The 22803-nt window shown below is 38.1% G+C and overlaps 3 protein-coding genes across 5 annotated transcripts in view; 2 read left to right on the top strand and 1 right to left on the bottom strand.

Moving 5' to 3' along the window:
• stat6 (signal transducer and activator of transcription 6, interleukin-4 induced) overlaps positions 1-8926 on the top strand; it is a 32555-nt gene extending 23629 nt beyond the window's left edge. The window contains exons 10-20 of the mRNA XM_073875323.1: positions 1643-1730; positions 1876-1998; positions 2076-2168; positions 2265-2468; positions 2660-2754; positions 2849-2982; positions 3093-3242; positions 4406-4466; positions 5245-5355; positions 6996-7069; positions 7152-8926. Coding sequence (XP_073731424.1) covers positions 1643-1730; positions 1876-1998; positions 2076-2168; positions 2265-2468; positions 2660-2754; positions 2849-2982; positions 3093-3242; positions 4406-4466; positions 5245-5355; positions 6996-7069; positions 7152-7240 — 1222 coding nt within the window. The 3' untranslated portion in view covers positions 7241-8926. The remainder of the gene's footprint in view (positions 1-1642; positions 1731-1875; positions 1999-2075; positions 2169-2264; positions 2469-2659; positions 2755-2848; positions 2983-3092; positions 3243-4405; positions 4467-5244; positions 5356-6995; positions 7070-7151) is intronic.
• A 1536-nt stretch (positions 8927-10462) lies between these two features.
• On the top strand, positions 10463-21155 carry LOC129432544 (THAP domain-containing protein 6). Of its 3 annotated transcripts, none has more exons than XM_073875321.1 (6): positions 10463-10481; positions 18731-18834; positions 19082-19274; positions 19421-19510; positions 19614-20096; positions 20204-21155. In XM_073875321.1, the coding sequence occupies exons 2-5, from the start codon at positions 18755-18757 to the stop codon at positions 19857-19859; spliced, it is 609 nt and encodes a 202-aa protein (XP_073731422.1). In that variant the 5' UTR covers positions 10463-10481; positions 18731-18754; the 3' UTR covers positions 19860-20096; positions 20204-21155. The 3 variants fall into 3 exon arrangements, with proteins under 3 accessions (XP_073731422.1, XP_073731423.1, XP_073731421.1); XM_073875320.1 differs by lacking the exon at positions 10463-10481 and adding an exon at positions 17559-17632; XM_073875322.1 differs by lacking the exon at positions 10463-10481 and having other exon boundaries at positions 17502-18834; positions 19620-20096.
• Positions 10483-15124, bottom strand: mipa (major intrinsic protein of lens fiber a). The gene is made up of 4 exons (XM_055189367.2): positions 13186-15124; positions 12742-12906; positions 11812-11892; positions 10483-11726 (listed from the first exon to the last, which is right to left on the bottom strand). Exons 1-4 carry the CDS (start codon positions 13543-13545, stop codon positions 11541-11543), a joined length of 792 nt encoding a protein of 263 aa, XP_055045342.2. The 5' UTR covers positions 13546-15124; the 3' UTR covers positions 10483-11540.
• Positions 21156-22803: the final 1648 nt, after the last annotated feature.

Genomic DNA, 22803 nt, shown 5'->3' with positions numbered 1-22803 from the left:
TGCCACTTTGTAGGTGTGAGCAAAAATGTGCCGTTTTGGGTGTGTCCTTTTAAATGCAAATTAGAAAGTGCAGATTAAGGGGCAATATTATCCCCTTCTGACATCACAGGTGAGCCAAATTTCAATGAGCTATTTTTTCACATGCTTGTGGGGAATGGTTTACCAAAACTAAGTTACTGGGTTGATCTTTTTCGCATTTTCTAGGTTAATAGAAGCACCGGGGACCTAATATTAGCAACAGTGGCGCAGTGATACTTATGTAATGCGGTCTGAACCGTGGGGTTACCGGGGTATTTTATCAAGGCTTAGAACACGTTTCAACCAATCAGAATGAAGAACCAGAACGAGCCATTTTATAAAAATGTTTTTACCTCAACTTAGATGAATTAATACATACCTATCTTTATTCAATGCATGCATTTAATCTTTGTACAACACGTCATGAATGTGTTAGCATTTAGCCTAGCCCCATTAATTCCTTAGGATCCCAAACAGGGATGAATTTAGTAGCCACCAAACACATCCATGTTTTCCCTATTTAAAGACTGTTACATGAGTAGTTACACGAGTAAGTATGGTGGCACAAAACAAAACGGGCGATTTTTAAGCGGATAAAAATGTAAACTATATTGTATGGTATAAGAGCACTTAGTTTGTAGCACTTTGACCTCAGACGCAGTAATATTGACGGAAGTTTGAGCGAGAGGGGTAGTAGTTAAGAGTGATGATGTTACTGCACGCCGAGGTCAAATTGTTGCAAACTAAGTGCTCTTACCCCATACATTATAGTTCTCATTTTTTATCTGCTTAAAAAATTCCCACGTTAATTTTGTGCCACCATACTTACTTGTGTAACTCTTCATGTAATATGCATCCCTGTTTGGATCCTAAGGAATGAATGGGGCTAGGCTAAATGCTAACACATTCACGACACGCTGTACAAAGATTGAGGTAAGATTGAAAAACGTTGGTGTTTTCTTTTAAACGTGGAAAAAGTCAGATGTTTATGATATGTTAATTTAACTTGCAGAAGTAGTACTGGTGTTTTGTCTGTGATGCTAATTCATTGTCCATGTTACCAATATTTTGTTTTGACTGAGATAAAATGGTAAAAAAAATGAATGCACTGTAAAATAATAAACAGTGCATTCAAGGTATGCATTTAAACAATATAAAGCAACACTTTATCAGTTGACATATAGAAACAGTTCACATTTGCTTAACAGACATTGCAAACTACTTACATTTCGAAACAAGAATTCATTTTAATGGTACCTTGCGTCTTGACTACTCTTCCTGTGTACATAAACAGACAAAATAAAAACCCGACTGATACTAAAGCATTTCGGATATACATCTCACTTTGATCCGTAACATGTCATTGTTTCATAATGGCACTTTTGTGCTGCATCCGTATGTTGAAATCTGCCTACGAAGACTGTCGTACATGTTATACATTTTAAGGCGTTTGTTACTGTGCTTAGACTTAAAGAGGAAGTGCAGGCACAACAAGATAAGCAAACAGATTCAGGGTTTCAGTTGAGCTGCTAACCAGACTAACCATGTAACTGTTTACATACTGTAAACTTATATAGCCTGCTAATGTTTTATGGTAATTATTCGTCTGTTTTTCTCCATTTAGTGAAAATGTAGGAGAACTTATCAACAGCACAGCCATACTAGAACATAACACCGCCAGCAAGAGCACATGTGCCACCTTCAGAAATATGGTGGGTGACATTGCAATGACATCTGTTTGCACAAACTTTTGCTTTCTTAGGCTTTCTTTCTGATTCGGTTATGTTTGTGGAAAGGTTTTTAGATCAATATGTTGGTAAATTCAGGCATTTTATAAACCGTTTTTCTCCTCTACAGTCGATAAGGAAGATCAAACGTGCTGACAGGAAGGGCTCAGAATCTGTGACAGAGGAAAAGTTTGCCTTGTTGTTCACCACAGAATTGACCATCACAGGCTCTGAGTGCCCCTTTAGCATGCAGGTATGGACCGATGGACTGTTTTATGTATGTTAACTCATATTTTCAAAGTTACTTACTGATCTTTTTTCTGCTCCCAGATCATTTCACTTCCTGTGGTTGTAATTGTACATGGCAGTCAGGAAATTAATGCAATGGCAACCGTCGTATGGGACTGTGCCTTCTCCGAGCCTGTAAGTACCATTGGAGGGACACAGCTTTTGTTTAATGCCACAGACCATCTACAATGTCCATCTGAAAGCGATTGTTTTGTGATGTGGCATTCTCAGAACAGAGTACCGTTCGTCGTACCCGAGCGCGTGCCCTGGAAGCAGATGTGCGATGCTTTGAGCAGTAAATTCATGTCTGAAGTGCAGACGCAGCGTGGTTTGGACGTATACAATCTTCATTTTCTCGCCCAGAAGATCTTTGACCAACCAGACATCTCGGGAGACTTTACCAACATGCCTGTGTCCTGGGCTCAATTCAATAAGGTACCTATGTAACTTTTAAATGCCAACATGTTTGAGGTTTAAACAACGTTGCAATTGAGCAACTTCAGCTCATTTTTCAGCACTTTTCCAACTATAAATTTAATTTTGATTCCTGTATTTGTCTTGTATTGAAACAACTCAGGGGTTAAATGGGAAGTAAATAAACATCTGTGACTAACTTCTGTAATAAGGAAGTTCTGCCTGGCCGAAACTTCACGTTCTGGCAGTGGTTTGAGGGAGTGATGGATCTTACAAAGAAATGCCTGAAAGAATATTGGAGTGAAGGGTACAATAGAATAGCAATGACTTTATTTGTTTTCTTTAGTAAAAGTTTAATCTTTAGACAATTGGGTTGTAACTGCCTTTTATTGCTTCTTCAGATTGATCTTTGGCTTTATTGGAAAACAGCACCTCCATGTCATCCTGCAGAACAAACCCAGTGGCACATTTCTTCTGCGCTTTAGTGACTCAGAGATAGGTGGCATCACCATCGCCTACGTAGGCGACAGTGAAAGTAAGTCTTAAGTCCTTATATTCATTCATACATTCAATAAATCTGTATATTATTAAGGCATTTAATAAGATCTCAACATGTGCTAGAGAATTAAAGCTTTTTCTGCTCAGATGGAGGCAGGAAAATACAGAATATTCAACCCTTTACCAAGAAGGATCTGGACTCAGCTGGACTTGGTGACCGTATACGAGATATTAACTGCATCACTCATGTGTATCCTGACATGCCAAAAAATGATGCATTTAAGAAATTCTTTACAGGCGAGTAAACCAAATTTACCAGACTCTTAAAGTCCCCCTGTGGTCAATGTGATGTTTTTATGGTTGTTTATATGTCTAAGAAATGTTGTTTATTAGTTATTAGTATTTGGGCTGTGAATAGTGATTGGGATCCTTTTGGGCTAGTTCTGAATGTCCATTGGGTGGTTTTGATAAGGTCTCGTAGCCTTAAATTGCGCGTGCTACGAGTCTGTAGGGTGTCCCATCTCTCATTTTTACTCCCTGAAGTGTGCTCATCAGCGCCCCCTTTGCACCCTTGATGCGGTTTTTGGCTAAGCCCGCACTGCTGCAGGCTTCACGCACTTTGACAACCCAGAAGTCCTTGTGAAAGAGCAATCAGACCAATCAGACGACGGATGGGTGGAGTTCACACTGATGGGCAACTTCTCTTCCTATTTCCGGCGTGACACTCGAGTCTGTTCAAAAATATGTGGACTATTGTAGACTTGCGTCAAGGGTCCCTAAAGTCCGCACTACATGATGTCATCAAAGTGTGGACTCTGAGGATGTCAACAAGTCCAGAGTGTGCTATTTTGGACAGGGCCATGAGCTCTACTTTGCAGATACATGTCTGGAACTGCCGAATGCTACATCTATATACATATACTGTATATCTATGGTTTGAGCTGGTAGATGGGACTAATTTGCATATTCATATCTATGGTCCGAGCTGGTGTGATTGAGTAGAGGCAAGGACTAATTTGCATATTAATAGAAGCTCGTACACTAAATGAGGCATTGGTGTAGAGCAGGTTTCACCAACCCTGGAGATCTACCCTCATGCCTACTTAAGATCTAATCCTGCTTCATCACACCTGCCTCAAAGTTTTGCGTAGCCGTGAAAAGCTTGATTATCAGGTTCAGGTGTGTTTGATATGTGTGTTTTAAGTGTTGAAGGTGAACTCTTCAGGAAAGTAGATTTCCAGGAACAGGGTTGGTGACCACTGGTGTAGAGTTACATTCAAGAGGAGTCTTAAGGAATACAATTTTGACTAAACATCACAGTCCTCATTCACTTATTTGTGTGTAAAACCATGTTTTATTCAAAGTACAGTCAAATAAATGATATGCCAGATATAAGAGAACAAAGCAAAGTGTATAGCATATTGCAATTTACAAGGTCTTTTTTCTCCTGTCTTAAACAGTGCCCTCCCCCCCTCATCCAGATGGATACCTGCCATTTAAACTAACAACAGTAGTCAACACGTAAGTTTTACAGAATATATAAACTGAAACTTCTTACCATTAACATTGAACGTGTTTACATTCACAGTCTTACTCTGTGTGATAATGTGTAAGGACTTATAAATGCATAAAACTGTTTCTTTAATGGGGCAATGTGTAGTAGTATTTTATTAGTCAAAATCAATGTCTTTATTCATAAATATGTCCTCATTGGTGTCAAATGACCTCTGCCAATGATGTGACTTTTCTTTGTAAGCTTAGATTTTCTTTTCTTTATTTACATTGAACGGGTAAGTCCAAGAAGGCTTCCATGTCATTTCGCCAAATTGAAAAACTAATAGCAGAGAGGGACAAAAAGTACTAGCCCACCGCAACGCATTTCCACAATGTGTTTTCGTTCAGAACACGTGAACCAGTTGAAACCGACAATGAGAGTATATAACGGCTACCGTACTTGGAACATACCTTTGGAAAAGCGAGGCGCTAGAGAGCACTATTCCTTTGAATGCAAAATACAGTTTCACCACTAAATGGGGGGAAATCATACTTATTGTTCCTTTAAATGTGAAAAGGTCATAAACGGGTTAATCAAAATATGTTTTTGCCGGAGTTTACTTTGTTTCGGTTTTGTTCATGTGCACTGGTAATGGAACTGCCTGCAGGAAATATTCCATGCAAATGCAGTTTTCTGCATAGCCGGTTTATTGATTTCCATGTAAACTCATTTTTAATAGTTATCTTTTTTGTGCATGTAAACACACCCATTGTCTGTAACATAATTGTTTTTTGTAATCTTCAGAGACCATAGCACCACATCCTCCAACATGCCAAATCAGAACGAACTTTTATCTGACCTCTATGCACTTAGCCCTTCTATGCCAATGTCTTTCGGCAACCAGGTTGATCCACAGTAAGTATAAATGTGGCAGTATTTACGTACAGCACATGAGAGACTCGACTACAATCAGCGCAGCACATTTAAATAAGACATAGAAATCAGTGGCGGCCGGTGACTTCTTTTTTCGAGGGCGCACGATGCGAAGTTCCTCACAACATGTGTGTGGTTCGTCATTTCGAAATATGTGTTCGGTGCGTTAGGTGAACCTACTATATGTGCATCACGTGCCTGCTGCGGAAGCGTCTAAAGGGTTTATGATAAAAAAGACGCCCGGGTTTACCAGATACTCGCATAATCCAGGGTTCCCGCGGAGTCTTAAAAAGTCTTAAAAAGTCTGAAATTTAGAAAGTTAAATTTAAGGCCATAAAAAGTCTTAAAAATGGCAAGATTTTCACCCTAGGTCTTAAATTTAATTAACACAATTCTTAAATTTCTTAACTCCATTTATTCCCGAAAAGGTTGTCCGAAAAAAATAAAATGGTAAATTAAAATGCTGTAGAACTCATCAGTGACGGAGAACTAATTCTGCACTTTGCGTGTCACTGAATGTCACTTCAATCCAGTTTTTAATCATTATTTTTTAAAGAGGATACAAATGTAGGCTATTATAATCCACGCAATTGATGCCATAAGCTATATTTCAGGTGTTGTGATCCGACTGTATACTATAGGTTTGGCGAGAAACAAACCTTAAATGCAGTTTTTTATAAGCAAAAATCTTTTGTGTTAATTTAACCAACTAGCCCGTGGCTTACCAGAGCATTTGCAAGGTTCTGAAACAGAGGACCCAGAAGCGAAAAAATCAACACTGCTTTATTGAAAATCAACTTAACAGTCAGGCCGTCAAGTCCCCCGCCATTAACAATGAGTCAACTTTAGTGTTACACAGTTTTCATATGCAGCCTACAAATGCGACCTCTGGAGGCTACAGCCTTCGGATTTAGAAACGGCCTTGTTTGCAACACACAACAAACCACAAACAGCCTTTTAATAGTAAATTTCCTTTTCATTTCATTATTGTGTAATTAGAGAGGGGAATAAATGCGATGGCGGTATAGCGCATATTTATGCATATAACGTATGGGTGGAAAGTGTAAAACATTTTAACAAGGCACATATCAGCAGCTGACCATACTGATCTTCCCATATTAGTGGATTTTATTTGTCAAAAAAAAAAAAAAACAATAAACAAAGATATAATAAAAATATAATGTTTTGAGAATTTCTGAGATCACTGTGCCGCTTTGGTCTTAAATTTCACTCATAATGGTCTTAAAAAGGTCTTAAAAAGTCTTAAATTTGACTTGGTGAAACCTGCAGGAACCCTGTAATCTCATGCGTAATTAGAGTTTACTGTTAAGTGAGTGTCTTGCGTGTATTTTGTGAACGTGAGCGTTTTATCATAAACGGTTTGGACGCGTGTGCAGCAGTCACTTACTTTGACAAAACACATGATGCACATGGTTCGCGTGACGCAACAAACACATGTTTTGAAAACACAAGCAACACACATGACACTCCAAACACATATTTTGAATTTGCGCCCCTCGGATGAGCAGTCACGAGCCACCACTGATAATAATTAATTATTGCATTATTGGTTTATACTTTTTAAATGGCATTTTTGACTTTGTTCATGTTTCGTTTTCCAGACATTCCACTCTTTGTTCACCCCAGTATATACCAGACCATCACATGTCTTTTACAGGACCAGTAATTCCACCAACCATGTAAGTACCAACCACGAGTAATGCTTGTTGGTACCACAAACATGATAAGTTGTGTTTCTCACATTTTTTTATTCTGTAACATAATAAATCCCACAAGTGAGTTAATGGACATGGACGGGATTTTGTCGATGTGTCAAAGTGCCACCGAAGACCCACATTCTGCTTAGGCGATTCATACCGCTCTTCTCTTCCTGTTGGATTAAGGCTAACTAACACATGGCTCGGTGCTCCTTCCACTGCTTGTCTTACTAAGGTCACAAAAGGATATGATAATCTGATGTGTATGTTATATACACTTGTCTTATGTGTCTAAACGCACACATGCATGAATCAATCAATCAGTGGTAAACAATAAGACTGTGGGCAGAGGGATATCATCACATGGTTTGTATAAAACTAAATGTTGCGGACATTCATAGTGAAAAATAAACTAAACTAGACCAGTGTGTTCAAATTAGCTTGAAAACAAGTAGTGTAGGATATTTGGCACTTAAGTCATTCCTGAAGTATCAGGTTTGACAAGAAAGCAGCATTATAATTGACAAGTGACCTAACAAATATGTTGTTTACTCTATGCTATCAGTAAAGCCAATAAATTGTTGTATTAAATCTTAGTTTAGGCCTCACAGTTATAACTAATACGTGTAAACTTTGCTCATCTGACAGTCTTTTTGTATTGAGTTGATTTGCATATTTACCATTGAATATTCAGTATTCTTCTGATGCTACAGTCAGGTTAGCCTATAGAAAAGCTAAAATCAAAATCGAATGTGACTATAGTGAGTTTTACTTTACATGTTCATGTATCTTGATGTGTCAATTTAGTGGCACAATCATCTATTTCTGCATTTTAGCACTTCTCTGAAAACCTCTTTACATGACTGATAACCATAAATTGTGTAAAATACATTTTATATGCACAGAATTAAGGTTTTGTGTCCAAATGATGAAAGGTATGGGTCTCTGCATACTCTACAATGTTTCGGTGAATCTTCCTTTAATGCACACAAGTCGCCTCGCTAAAAATTGAAATGTAATATAGTTACTTTCCCACAAACTGTGATTTTGCCTTCTATAAATACTGTTCGTTTCCCTTGTAAAATAGTAAACTTACAACTTCTAAGTGCTTTGAAAAGGCAAAAATATCAAATGAGCTGTTTTTCAAGGTTAACAGTAACCTAACTGTTTGTGTGTATTTTTAAAAGTCATAGGAGAATATCACATTTTTTGTTTTAATTGCATAAGATGTTCAGACGAATACGATGGCTACTTGTCATCATAGATCTCGTATCCCTTGTTTAGTCATGACGTAAGAAATACTGTTTCCGGGTCCAAGGCTCCACTTATTTGAATAGAGGATATTATTTAAACAGCCGTTTATGAGCGCTATTTATTCATATTACACCTTTACACAAACATTTTATAAACTCACAGTGTACACAGCTAGCAGGCTCACGGAATCACAGCAATATATTCGTATAAAATCTCGGATTTTGTTATGAAGATAAAAATTAGGATTGGATGTTTTTGATAATTTTGCATGATAATACGAGTGTATATAGCAAGATTTTTATGTTATTTCCCTATGGCATTTGAGATCGGTTGCCAGGCCCCAAAAGCGGTGCATGACGTCAGACTAAACAAGGAGATTGCAATGCTCAGTCTCAAAGGAATGTAAAACATTCATAAATTTGTCCCTGAGGTTTGGAAAAGAAATTGTCAAAGTTTAAATATTTGTGGTTTTTTTTCTCTTAATGTAATGTGAGAAAAGTAAAACTAGAATCTTTTTTTAAAATATATATATTCTTTTTTTCCACGTTTTAGATGATTATAAATAAAGTACAATGGCATGAGACAGTGTCTTGGCTGTGTATTAAATGTTTGTGGTTTGACCAGAATAAATGCTTGACTTCATTTTCATAACCTAAAGTTAAGTACAAAAGTTTATTTTAACACAAACAACTGTTCATTGTAATTTAAAAATAAACATAAAAATCATCAGTTGACACTCCACTTTTTTTGAAAATATGCTCATTTTTCCAGCTCCCCTATGGAGTTAAACATTAAACATTTTTACCGTTTTGGAATCCGTTCAGCTGATCTCCGTCTCTGGCGGTACCACTTTTAGCATAGCTTAGCATAATCCATTGAATCTGATTAGACCATTAACATTGCGCTCAAAAATAACCAAAGAGTTTTGATATTAGAGTTTCGTCCTAAAAATTATTCATTCAATTTACTCAATTTTTTTAACTCTTTCACCGCCAGCATTTTTTTTTTTAAAGTTTCCAGCCAGTGCCAGCGATTTTCTGAAAATTTTCTTCTTTAAATATATAAATATACAATATAACAAATTAAAGAACAGACCCTCTGCTTTCAAACAAACAAACCCGTTTCATCCTACCTTCAGTAGTTCTTTTGTAATCAGCTTTTGAATATGGGTAGGTTTCTGCAAAAACACCACATTTTGAGCAAAAAGCAGAGATAATTCCATTTTTGTGACAGACTTTTCATAGAGATCCCATTCAGAGCGATCTTTAAAACAGACACGGACACGCAGCCGCTTGCCATAGGGCAATACTTCCGGGTTTAAAAAGTTGCGGAAGGGCGCCACCTGGTGGATAATAGCGGTGTTGCGGAAAGCCGGAAATACTCGTCATTGGCAGGGAAGCGTTTTCTCTTGATTAAGGAAATATCTCATTAATGGCGGGGAAAGAGTTAAGGTAAGTGGTTGCAATCAACCTATTCAAGCTACATTTAAACAAAAGTTTTTTATTTTACTTTACTAATCTTTTTTGTTTAAATGTAGCTTCAATAAATTGATTGCAACCACTTACCTTAAAAAATGGAGTAAATTTAATTAATCATTTTTTCCCAGTGTATTTAAAACTTGACTCTTAGTGTACTAAGACTGATGGAAAATTAAAAGTTGTGATTTTTTTTAGGCCAAAATATGGCTAGGAACTATACTCTCAAACTGGCGTAATAATCAAGGACTTTGCTGCTGTAACATTATGCTAAGCTATGCTAAAAGTGCTAGCGCCAGACCCGGAGATCGGCTGAATTGATTCCAAAATGGTAAAATCAAATGTTTAACTCTAAGGGAGCCGGAAAATGAGCACATTTTCAAAAAAAAAGTGGAGTGTCCCTTTAATGAGAGCACTGTGGGCTTGTACACTCCAAACTTTGTATTCCCACAAAAAGCAAAGACATTCAGTAGCTTAAAATGATCATTTATACTAGTTTCAACAATCATTTAAAGTTGAAAATTAAACCTTAACACTTGTAACAAATGATATATTTGCTTACAGTGCCCATGAAGGTGAAACGGTCAGTGTGGTTTGATGATCTTTCAGCTATAACCTTGATCTCCTCCATCAGTGGGAGTACAGAAAGGCAAAGAGAAGGGTGAAGCATTTACCTTTTCATTCATCAGATCCAAAATGTTACAATAACATCAAGTGAATTCAATATCCAGTACAACACAAGCTAAAATACAGATCTCAGACTGATGGGCAAGACGTAACCTCAATCACACTAAGCCCATTTTTGGATAATGCCCTAAAATATAAGGAAAAAAGTACTCAGATGCTGACTGTTGCTCCAATGAGTAAGGTTTTCAATTCTTTTCACAATGAAATACAAATATGTTTATGTCCGAGAAAAAATCTGCATTTTCCAAACTTGCTTTTTACACACAAAATGATGCCAAACTTTATGCATGCTGATATGAATGGCAGAAAACAAAAAAATATCAAACATTGAATAAATCTGGAGGTATTCAACTCAAGTTTTGAAAATGATATGGGGAGGGGCGGGGGTTTGGTCAAGTGTTTGTATCAGGTAAGAGATTATATCAATAGCTTTCATGTGTTTATTTGATTCTATTAAAGAAACACACATTGGGCTTTTATGCCACAGTTAAACAGTTTAAAACGGACTCATAGTAGAATCGAAAAACTACTTTTAGAGAAACCAAATGTTTAAAGAAAACTCATGATACAAACACATGGTGGATTCTGAAAAAGAACTAAACTGGAAATTGCCAGAATAAAACACACATGCACAAACACAACTTCTTAATGTAAGACTGTAAGTAAAATGTAAACTGTTGCAAAATGTCACATCTTCGAAATACCAAAGAAAAGAAAATGGAAACCTGAAATAAAATGATTGTGATAGATTTAAACACTGTGAAACTGTAAAGCATGCAGAAGTCCACTTCTATACTGTAGTTCACTCAATGAGTAATGACAGATTCCCATATAGTGGATGCCATGAGTAGTGCCATCAACCGGTTTGGCGGTCGATAACATGTTCCCTATTCCTGCCGGTACAGCAGTGTGAAGCTTTCTCAGGGTCTTGGTTTTTGGGAAGCTGTTATCCCGGAAGGCAGACTCACTTGGTATGTTAATAGTGTGTTGAAATTCAGGTGTGTGAGATCATTGTATGTGTGTTTTGCAATGTTTATAGCGCTTGTGTTTTGAGTTCGATAGTCTCCACTCGCACCTCCTGTTGGGTTTCAACCCCAGGTGGCCGGTTGCCCTTGAGCATAGCCAGTCGCTCAGACAAACCACGCGTGCGTGGAAAAAGCAAGAAGTCGTAGACCACAGCACCCATAGCACCGCCAATCATAGGGCCCACCCAGTACACCTAGAAGAGAGAAAACATATAAATTAGTAAAAGCACAGATTATTCCCATTTGAACCTTTATTTTTTATCTCATGATCATCCTCACCCAATGGTTTATAAAGTTCCTAAAAAGCACAGCAGGGGCGAAAGACCTGGCAGGGTTCATTCCAGCTCCGGTGTAATACATCTGCAATGAGATTTGAATGATTTGGATGTTAAAGACTATCGTGTAGCACCTTTTTTTAAGAGGGAGGAAAACTACAATACACCCAAAATATGTAACACCATGAGTCTGTATCCTTTGAATCTTAAAAGTGCATATTAGTATCTCAAAGATACGTATTGGTACCAGAGAGCAGACCATCCCAGGCCGGATCCGCATCAGAGCTGCTGCCATGAGTCGTCTGCTGTCTGGTATACATATTTGTACCAAATTAAACATATTTTACCTTCTTAAAGGGACATTTTTTTGAAAATACGCTCATTTTCCAGCTCCCCTAGAGTTAAACATTTGATTCTTACTGTTTTGAATCCATTCAGCTGATCTCCGGGTCTGGCGCTAGAATTTTTAGCATAGCTTAGCATAATCCATTGTTTCTGATTGGACCATTAGCATAGCACTAACAAATAACCAAAGAGTACTTGACTCTAGTTACATCGTGTACTAAGACGATTTAATAGAAAATGGCAACTTTTAATTTTCCGTCGGTTTTAGTACACGATGTAACTACAGAAGAGTCAAGTTTTAAAATATCGAAACTCTTTGGTTATTTTTTGTGCGATGCTAATGGTCTAATCAGATTCAATGGATTGTGCTAAGCTATGCTAAAAGTGTTAGCGCCAGACCCGTTGATCAGCTGAATGGATTCTGTACACTACAAATTGGCCCAGTATTTGTTCTGAAGTTCTGTTATTTATGCATATGCAAAATTGCACATTTTCTTATTTTGCATTAGATTTATGCAGTGGTAACCACTTGAAAAACCACTGCTCTAGATATCTGAAAAAACAGGAAGTCCTAAATCCAGCCTCGTACCCCAAGCAGGTGACCCATAAGCACTGAGAAGCCAATGGACAGGGCTGCTGACCCTAGTCGCCCGTTTCGTCTCTCATCCGTCACAGCGAAGACACAGACCACAAGTTGCAGAGTCAGGAATATCTCTATGGTGGTGGCCATGCCCAGACTGATGCCTGGCTGAAGCTGAAAGAGATGAGACAGGAAAGACCTTTTGTTTCTGTTTTCAAGTTTAAATTTCACTGAAATTGACATTTTTATCACATGCGCGACCAGTTTCTCTCACCTGAAACGTCAAGTCTTTATGATAAAATATTTAAACATTTCAAAAACAACTGCACGATATATTTAAGGCTAACATCAGCAGCAGTTTCCCAGGGTTTAGGAATGCTCATGTTTCAGTAAATCCAAGCTGGCAATTCAGCAAATGGACCATGAAAGGCTGGATGCATGAAAGGCCCTTACCGTGTTCAGGGCCAGATTGCCTCTGACATTGTTTGGCGTGACTCCATACAGCACAGCAGCCCCGGCCAGCGCACCCAAGCATTGGGCACAGATGTAGAAGACGGCACGAAACAGAGACATCTGGGAGCTGATCAGGTAGGCGAATGTGACGGCCGGGTTGATGTGGCCACCGCTGACGTGGCCGATGGACTGGATGAGTGTGGCGGCTGCCAGCCCAAAGCAGAAAGCGACCTGGAGCACATTGAGTGGTCCGGTGGTCCAACGGAGAGCTGCTCCCAGCCCGAAGAACACAAAAAACATCGTGCCATAGAACTCGGCAAATACTGCCCGCCAAAAAGACAAGGTCCGGAATTCCCACATGGTTGTAATGGTGTTCTCAAAAAATGGAGGGATGTGAATGGAAAGAAAAAAGCACCTCCAAGTTTGCAAAAAGAGCTTCCTCTTAGATCAGTCTACTGTCCCTTCTATATTTGTGGGTGGACACAACAAACAAAGGTTTATAAACTATGAAACGCCTTTCTAACATACACCCCAACTCATCTGCCCTGTTGATTTCTCACCTCTGGTTTTGTCATAAAACATCAAACATGAAACAGGCAGATGATCTCTGCATCTATGTAAAAGTCCTAGATTATTTTTAATAAACGGACATGGCTAGACAAAAATGACCATGGCCTGTGGACATTCAACCGCTCTAATGGGGCATAGAGAGGATGTGGGGTATTTATAAAGACCCTCAGTGACACTATAATCCTACTGGAGAATTGTGGGAGGGGGCTGCAGACAATACAACAAATCAAAAAAAATGTTTAACCCTTTCCTGCCCTAGTCACTTAAATTTATGGCTAGAAATGTATGATGGCAAAATGCAACAATTATAAAGTTTTATTAAGCTTTTTTATGAATTGATCAAATGTTAAATTATTATTAGTAATAAAATCAATTAATTAAAAAATATCTGATTATCTGAAAGATATTTTTTCTCTTATTGTTTATGCTCTAAAACATGCAAAAGAGACTGTATGAAAACACACTGTGGACCACTTTAAAATTACAGCTCATGAAATGGGCCAGTGCAGAGGAAGGAATTGCTTCATGCTGGCCCTTAGCTGAACTCAAATACAATTTCAGGACCCCTAAAAGGGTCTCGTCCCCTAACACAAAAAACTATTCTAGTTCAGAACATACACACACACACACACAATCAGAAAAAAATGGTCCCAAGCTGTCGATGGGCCAGTACCTTTTGATAAGTTTCTTATGTACCATTCAGGTGCAGATGTGTATACATTTGGTACCTATATAAACCTTTGAGATAGGGGAGAGCTGGGGCAAAAGTACAATTTTTCAGAAAAACTTAATTTTAAAAGATAATGTTATAGACAGATATATATTTTTGCTGTGGTCAATAACTCTCAAGTTTGGTCTATCAATACCAGGTGAAATTTTGTAAATGACTTTAGTATTATTTCACTTTGAACATAAGTGGTGAATTGTTACTTTTGACCCCACCTGCAGGGATGAAAGTAACACAGGTGGATCAAAAGTAACATAACAAAACAAGATAGATTTTTGTGTTACACATGTTTTTACTCAATATACATGACCTTGTTACTATGTTTTTTATTTGTCTTATTTGTAATTTTCATTTAAAATTTCAGTTTTATCAAATGTTTTAAAAGCAACCAACAGTACAAACTTAAATTGTTGAAAAAAAATTCCACAGTTTGAACACCATGAAAATGAAATGAAATAAAATAATATCAATTGCCAAAATATACAACAGTATTAGCAGTATTAGACAGTAACTCCTCACATTTAAACATGATTTACTTTTATTTTGAGAAGTGAAACTTCAGGATGTGTTATAAGAAAAAAATGAAATGAAATGAGGTAAATGAAAAGGAATTTACCTATCATGGTTGAAAACACATTTCTGTTTGGGATGTAAAAATTTTCAGGGCTAGGAAAAAAGCGCTATTTCGTCCCGTCTTACTTTTGCCCTCGCTCTCCCTTACTATTATTCACTCATTGGTACCAATAAGGTGACCTGTTTAGGAACTTTTTTAAAGGGTACTGCCTCAGTGACAGCTAGGCACCATTTATGAACATTTTATCTGACAGTTGCAGGACAGAAGTGAATGTGTGTTTTGAGTAACACAATAAACAAATGAAAGTGATTCAAAACTCAGGGTCGGATCCGCACTGGAGCTGCTGAATTTAGCGTGGATCCGGTCCAGAGTCGGCTGTTGTCTGGGACTGTATTTGCTCTGACAAGACAGTGTTTTCTCAAAATCATGTTTTGTGGCTTGATCAATCCAAGAGCAAATTTCCTGTTTGGAAAAATGTTTAGTCCACCGAGACCTAACATCTGCTTTGCTACTGCTTTTAATATGTGCCCCATCTGATATCGCACATAAATCACATCCCTCCAGAACCAACAACACTCCCTTCTCGTTCCATGGGATCTAGGTGAGAACTTTTCCTGTACACCTCTGGTAAGGGCTGTGCCAGTTGGTTCTGTAAAGAACTGATTAGGTTGAAATTTACATTGTGTTTGCAGTCAGGACTGCTGGCCTAAATCCCAGTAAGGCTCTGGAAAATCCATGTTTGGAGAGCAGGGGTATCAGTCTCCTCTTTAGGCACACTGGTGAAAGGATATTGCTTTGCTTGTGCTTTTGCTCTTTTATTAGGTGTGAAACAAAATGCTGGCTGCGACAGTTTCTATTGCCTTTGATTAATGTTTGCTGTGCAGTTGCGTCTGCGATGATAATGCAATGTGTTGCATCTTTCTGCAAATGGTACTGGATTGTGCATGTTCAAGCATTATAGTTTAATAACTCTTTTTTTTATTTTTGGACCCCTATTTTCAGTAATGTCATTTTCATACAGCATACTGTCGGGTAAAGAAGAACATTGTTTGAGGCACTTGTTCCTAATATTTTAACTACTTACACAACTAGGTGTCATATGTTTACCCTGCTGTCAAGTTTCAAGGAAACTTACCAAACCAGAAGTGTTTGCTGTGGGGGAAAATAAATCTGGTTGGGTTACGAGTTCTGCAATGCAGCCTTAGTGTTGTATCTCTATTGTGGGCAGGATTACTTCTTGCGCTGGGTGCTCATGTGTTGGTAAGCCACCTTTTGTTGTATGGTAGTGTCAGCTTAAACCTATTTTTCGTTTAACTCTGGTAAAGACTGCTGACACCAACATAATACTGCTCAACCGGCCATACTACCAGTGTAAACAAAATGCAAGTCCAGTCATTTCTATACTCTCAAAATACCCCAGGCTTCACAAATCAACATGGGACCTATGCAGTAAAACTATTTACTAACACTTCTTGTCATCCTATAAGGACTACAGGGGACACTCTAGTGCTTAATGAACCCCTTAATAAAGTTCTCTATACTGCCAACATGTCTGTCAACCTATTTGTTTTTATGAACATTGAATATATTTGAAGGCTTGAAGTTTGTGACCATAAAAGACATTCAATGAGCAGTCTGAAACAAGTGTGAGATACTTCTACTAACATAATAATAATAATAATTTATATATATTTAACAAGATTGTGTTACTATGTGTTACAGTTTTTCTCAGTCGCTTTGGAGCATTTCTTAAAATTTGCTAGAACAATTTGTACAAACTGCAAAAGCAGCCAAAGCATGTAACTCCTTAGTTCATCTAGGAGTTGAACTAGGAGAAAAAAAGAAAAAAAAAACATGTCAGTGTACATGTCAGTCCCATCAAAATGACAAGTCACATGTGTCACTGATCATGAATAAGACAATGGAAGATCAAGATCATCAATCAAAACAAGACAATGAAAAGACAAAAGTACACAATTATAGCTGTCAGTATTTTCTGAAGTGAATTTTATAGGTACAGTTTTGATAATTGAAACATTACTGGCTGCACTTTGTCAATTTTAACAGTATGAAGTTACTCATTTGTGTAGGTGAAATATTGATTGCAAGAGATTGGACATAATTCACATTTACACTTTTACTTTTTTCTGTAAAAAAGTTACACACATTGTGGTATTGAATAAATCGTGTTTTACAGTGCAAATACAAAATAACACAACTAGAAAGGTTTCCTGTATGATGTAAAAAATTCTAATCTCAACTCAAAATGTTCTCCTGATGGACATCCTGATGTCCCAGGCTGTCAGACAGATTGCCACATCAGATAATTTTTATCAAATCAGTTCACCATTTACAAAAGTCTACAAAAAATGTTGCGTACACTTTGTGATCAGCACCCCCTTGTGGCGAACCACTCGGAGTTCCAAGCACTGTGACGTGTTTCTGGCTAAAGTGGATACAGCCATAGATATGTATAAAGGCTGGATGGCTCAAGGCGGAGTCAGCTGTGTCGTCACTTGGCGGCCATCTTAGGTCAGTGCTGCCATAGTGCTGCTCCCTGCTGCTGTGGACGGAAGGTGAGTGACATACGCCAACTAAAATGCTCGTAACTTGCTGAATTCTTGACGGATTTACAAACGGTTTGGTGTATTACAAACCTTATTAACGTGGCTATGATTTGTGCTGATGCCGATGTTTAAATTGTAGCTTCACGTTTTGAGAAACGCTTAACATTGCAGAGTAGCTGTGTGTAGTGATGGGAGAAACGAAGCTTTTCGAAGCTTCGAATCAATTGAACCAATTGCTTCGAAAATTGATTCAGTTTTTCGAAGCAGTTTGAAACCCACACACGGTGGCGACCCCTGCTGGTCAAATTAGTGTAAAAGCAGATGTGTCCAGACATTTTACACTTTTTTTTACAAAATATAGCAAGATTTTTATTAAAATATGTTTAAAAAATTATTTAACTTAATTAAGACATAGTTAAAAGTGTATTATGTGTTTTTAGTTTTATTTAGGGCAAACAAATGAATAAAACTAACTACCCTTTTAATTATGCACATTTTTGTCATTAAATCTGTCTATAAACAAAAAGTAGACAACATGGCAGTGTTATTAGTCAGAAGGATAAATGTTTTATGAACTTTAATAATAAAACTGACCCGATAAAACTGACTGGTCATGTGATCAACTCCCCCTAGTGGTGAACCATCGGATTTTCGAAACGTTTCGAAACAGTTATGACGTAATGAAGCCTCTTTTGCTAAAATCATGTGACTTGGGCCAGTTTGAAACAAGCTCCGAACCACTGATTCGAAACAAAAGATTTGTAAATGTTTCGATGCCTCATGAAGCAGTACTTCGAAAACGACCATCACTAGCTGTGTGTTTCATGGCTGCCCTCTACTCTAAAGTGATACCACACAGTCGACATTTTCAATTATTAACAGGTTTCCTGAGACCAGTTTCTTGACAACCTAATCTTTTGTCTAAATGTAATTTTGTGGATGTGGTTGTATTTATTTGCTGGCTAGCAGTGAAGAGGTCGTAAGTGAGTCACCAAGCAATTGTAATTTCGTTTCAACATAGCTTTGAGTTACACATGATTTCCAAGTGGTTTGGTTTCTTAAAAACATCTTTACATTTGGATTACTTTGTTGGTTTTTTGTTTACAGAACTTCTGATTACGCTTGTGGAAAATGCCTGATTTTTGTGCTGCCTACGGCTGCACCAACGAACGGAGTCTCCAAACCAGAACGCGTGGGATCACCTTTCACAAGTAAGAAAAGAATAGAAAATATTATGACTATTATTAGGATACTTAGTAATACAAGTTCTGCTAGGAATAGTGTAACTGAGACAACATTACAAGATTGGCTACATATATTTGCATACATGCAGTACATAGAATCAAAATGATAATATATTTTATACTGTATTTTAGTCCATACCCTCAATGTTGAAGGAAATAAAGGTGCAAGGTTAACAATCATTTATATCTGACTACTATTTCTCCCATTTGTAAGGTTTCCCAAATGTAGCGAGCGCCGGAGACAGTGGGAGCGTGCCCTGAGAAGGGAAGGTTTTGTGGCTAATGACAGAACACTGCTCTGCAGTGAACACTTCAGAAATGAAGATTTCGACAGGACAGGGCAGACTGTCAGATTGAAAGCTGGAGCTGTTCCATCTGTCTTCAACTTCCCTGCTCATCTTCAGAGGGTACGTGTATAATTGGCCAACTAGATTACAAGGTGTTAAAGATGGATGCATCGATATTTAAATGTGATTTAATGTTACACTTTCTGCAAGTTTACCAATACATAAAGTGTATTACAGATCAATTGAATATTTAACTATTTTTTCAGCCGGTAGCACCAACAAGCACAAACGCTTCAAGAAAAGCAGGAGAAAACCAGCCCATGTACCCCGAGCAGGATCAACCTCCACCTGATGTTGTGAGTATTTGTACACATGAGGAATGTCACTAACAAATACACTAACCCTAACCCTAATTAACTTCATTATATATATATATATATATTTTATTTTTTTTCAAAGCCACAGCCATCCACTAGAGAGAGGCAAAGGAGTCGGAAGAGGAAGGCCCCTGACCACCAATATGCAATGCCTTCCTCTCCAAAGGCTCTTAAGGCCAAACTTGATGCAGCCATGGCCACAGTGCGTAAAATGTGGCGGGAAAAGAGCAATGCCTTGGCAAGGGTAAGGAGGGCCAAGAAGAACATGAAGGCTCTTCTGGAGGAGCTGAAAGCTAAGAACCTCATCAAGGAAGAGCTGAATGACTAAGCAGCAAAGGCAATGTGACAGCACAGGATGACACAGAGTCCCTACCAGCTGATCAGTCTGCTGTTCAGTCCTACCGCATAGACACATCTACCAACCTGTCGGCTGTAGAAATGTCCTCTGCAGAAGGAGAAGATCTCCCTTCCCCGTTTGCAGACATTCCTGCCCTTGTACAAGACCACAGCTATCTTCCCAAGAAGTTTGATGGTCTTGTGGAAAATGTGCTTGTGTACATTTCAGGTAGAGTTAGACTTTATAGTAGATTTAGCCTATAACTAATTCATTTCCCCATGCTTATTAATTAAAAAAAGTCATTATAATGTGAATCTGTCCACCATTGATTTCAGGATTTGTGGTGCGACGCACACTAAAAAAGCTTTCCTGTGATGTCTGCCGGGCAAGCCTGTTGATGGATGCTGAATCTGCCAGTAAGGACCAGAGCTACCATCTGCTGACGCTGAAAAACAATGGAGGTCTTGTCATCCCATCAGCAGGCACCGTGAAGGTCGTCAGGGCAGCAGAGTGGGTTGTTCGGCAGGCAGTAGCAGATTCCAGGAGATCGCAACCCATCAAACTGTTGGAGGTCCTCTACATGGTGAGGAAGAGGATAGGTGGAGAGGATGTGTTTTTGCTCGGGGAGCACATCACTGACACGCGATATGGCATTGACAGTCACCACCATACACTCTTGACTCTGGTTGTGTCCCTCTTCTTCAAGCTAAGGCTGCACCACATTGCGAAAATGTCAACGCTTAGCTTGCAGAAAGACGGTGTGAGACAGAAGCTCACAAAAACTGTCCTTTTCAAAGGGCAGTAGCGCAAACTATTTGTGCACTTAAAGGATGGGTTTTCAACTGGTGGTCTGTTTAGTTTGCTACTCTTCTTTGATGTTTGCACGTGAATGAGTGGTGTATGAGTGTGTGCGTGAATGGGTGAATGTGGGGCTTTGTAAAGCGCTTTGGGCACCAAGATGGTGTAGAAAAGCGCTATGTAAGTTCAGACCATTTAAGAGAGAGGAGGAGAGGGAGGGAGCTGTATTGATTATATTGTATTGATGGAAAGAGTTTTGTGTCCAATTGTGTCTTAATGTTTTTTTTTTTTTTGTATATTTTGCATATTTTTTTGTAAGTTTTTTCTAATTGTGTGCCTTTGGACCTAAGTAAAAAAAAACAAAAAAACAAAGACCCATCTCTTTTCTCTTTATTTTACAGAATGGCAACTTGAGACAGATTTATATTATACATAAATTTACACATGTATTCAATAATGTTAATATTAGTAATAAACTAAATTGCACTATTTCATGTTTCATGTACCTTATAAATATTGACATCATTACTGTGTGTGTGTTTATGGGTATACCTAGTACTTTACCTGTCTAGTCTGCTTAATATACTATTTTCTTAATAAACTCCGTGGCTATAATTTTTCACAAGTATGCAGTTAAATAGCCGCATCCCTGACGTTTATGACACACCAAGCCGTTTGAAAATCGGTTGAAAATTGAGCAAAATATAGATATTTCAGCACTACATGCACAATAGACTTTAATGTTATAACTGGACGAGCGGTCCTGTCCTAAGATGGCCGCCGTGTGACGTCGTCGGGTCCCATTGGCTCTCAGCGCCATCTAGCCTGTATACATATCTATGGATACAGCTACGGCCAAATCTCTCGAAATGTTGGGTTTAGCGTTGTAAGATTAGGATGGAAACAGCGGTTCTGGTTAGGTATGATAGAGTTACAGCCTAAATCCCGTGAAATATTTAGATTCAGGTTTAGGGTTAGGATAAAAAACAGCGCTCATCCGGCGAGATTTCACAAGATTTTGGCTGTAGCTGGATTCCTTTTAGCCAAAACCCTATGACGTAAAGACTCGTTTGCGAAATCCAGTCTTGGAAAAAAGTGACTTACAGAACAGGCTTGTTCGACACGTGGCTGATAACATTACATGGAAGAAAACATGGTTATAACCATATAAATACTGTATACCAAATATTATTACCATATAAATACTGTATATACCAAATAAAGTGAAAGAAGTGCACTTTCAAATTTTGCATAATATACACCATGTCATGCTTTTTATCTACATTTTAGATACATTTTCTGATGTAGCTGATATATGTACCATACGTTAAGATATTTGCCATTTATTTGTCTCATGCAATGTTTCAACACTTTTCTGGAAAGATTTGAGTTTTTCTAAAATAAATGTGAATTTTAATTTACGCATTAAAGATGTGGTTTGTTTTTCTTGAAAGTCAAAACAAATCTTTAGAATCAGCTGTTAACTGCTAATTTGTATTTCATATATGACCTGTTTGAATAAAATAATAATAATTAAAAAAATCTTGTTCGACACGTGGCGCCGCATAACCTGACAGGCGGATGACATCAAAATACCGCGAGAGATTAGAGTCATACGGAGGAATCTGCTGTCGAATCGCTCTCGCGGTACTGTGATGTCATCCGGAATCGAAACAAAAGATTCTTAAAGATTCGAATCTTCAAGAAGCAGTTTCGACAGCACCCATAAGGCAGTAGTTCTCAAACTGGGGTCCGGGGCCCCCAGGGGGGACGCGAGATGGTGCCAGGGGGGCCCCAGTTTTATGACATTTTATAAAATACATTCATTTATCATGAATTCTGTGTAATTAAACCTAAAAAATAAGGCTACTAACCAACAGCACTACTTTGTATAACTTAATATGTTTTGTATAATTAAAATGTTACATTTTAGAACAGTTTTTGTCATAAATTTTCTTTGGGGGGGCCGCAAAGGAATGCACCGTACACAAGGGGGGCCGCACGTGGAAAACGCTTGAGAACCACTGCCATAAGGAGCACACGCTTAAAAATCAAGGTGGTAAAGAATAGCAGGAAGTTGAGGAAAATTAAACTTTGCATTGGTGTACAAACAGAAGAGCACAACGTCACGGAACCT

Source organism: Misgurnus anguillicaudatus, chromosome 13 (genome assembly GCF_027580225.2).
Source record: "Misgurnus anguillicaudatus chromosome 13, ASM2758022v2, whole genome shotgun sequence".
NCBI classification, from domain to species: domain Eukaryota; kingdom Metazoa; phylum Chordata; class Actinopteri; order Cypriniformes; family Cobitidae; genus Misgurnus; species Misgurnus anguillicaudatus.
This window is presented reverse-complemented; position numbering and strand designations above follow the sequence as displayed.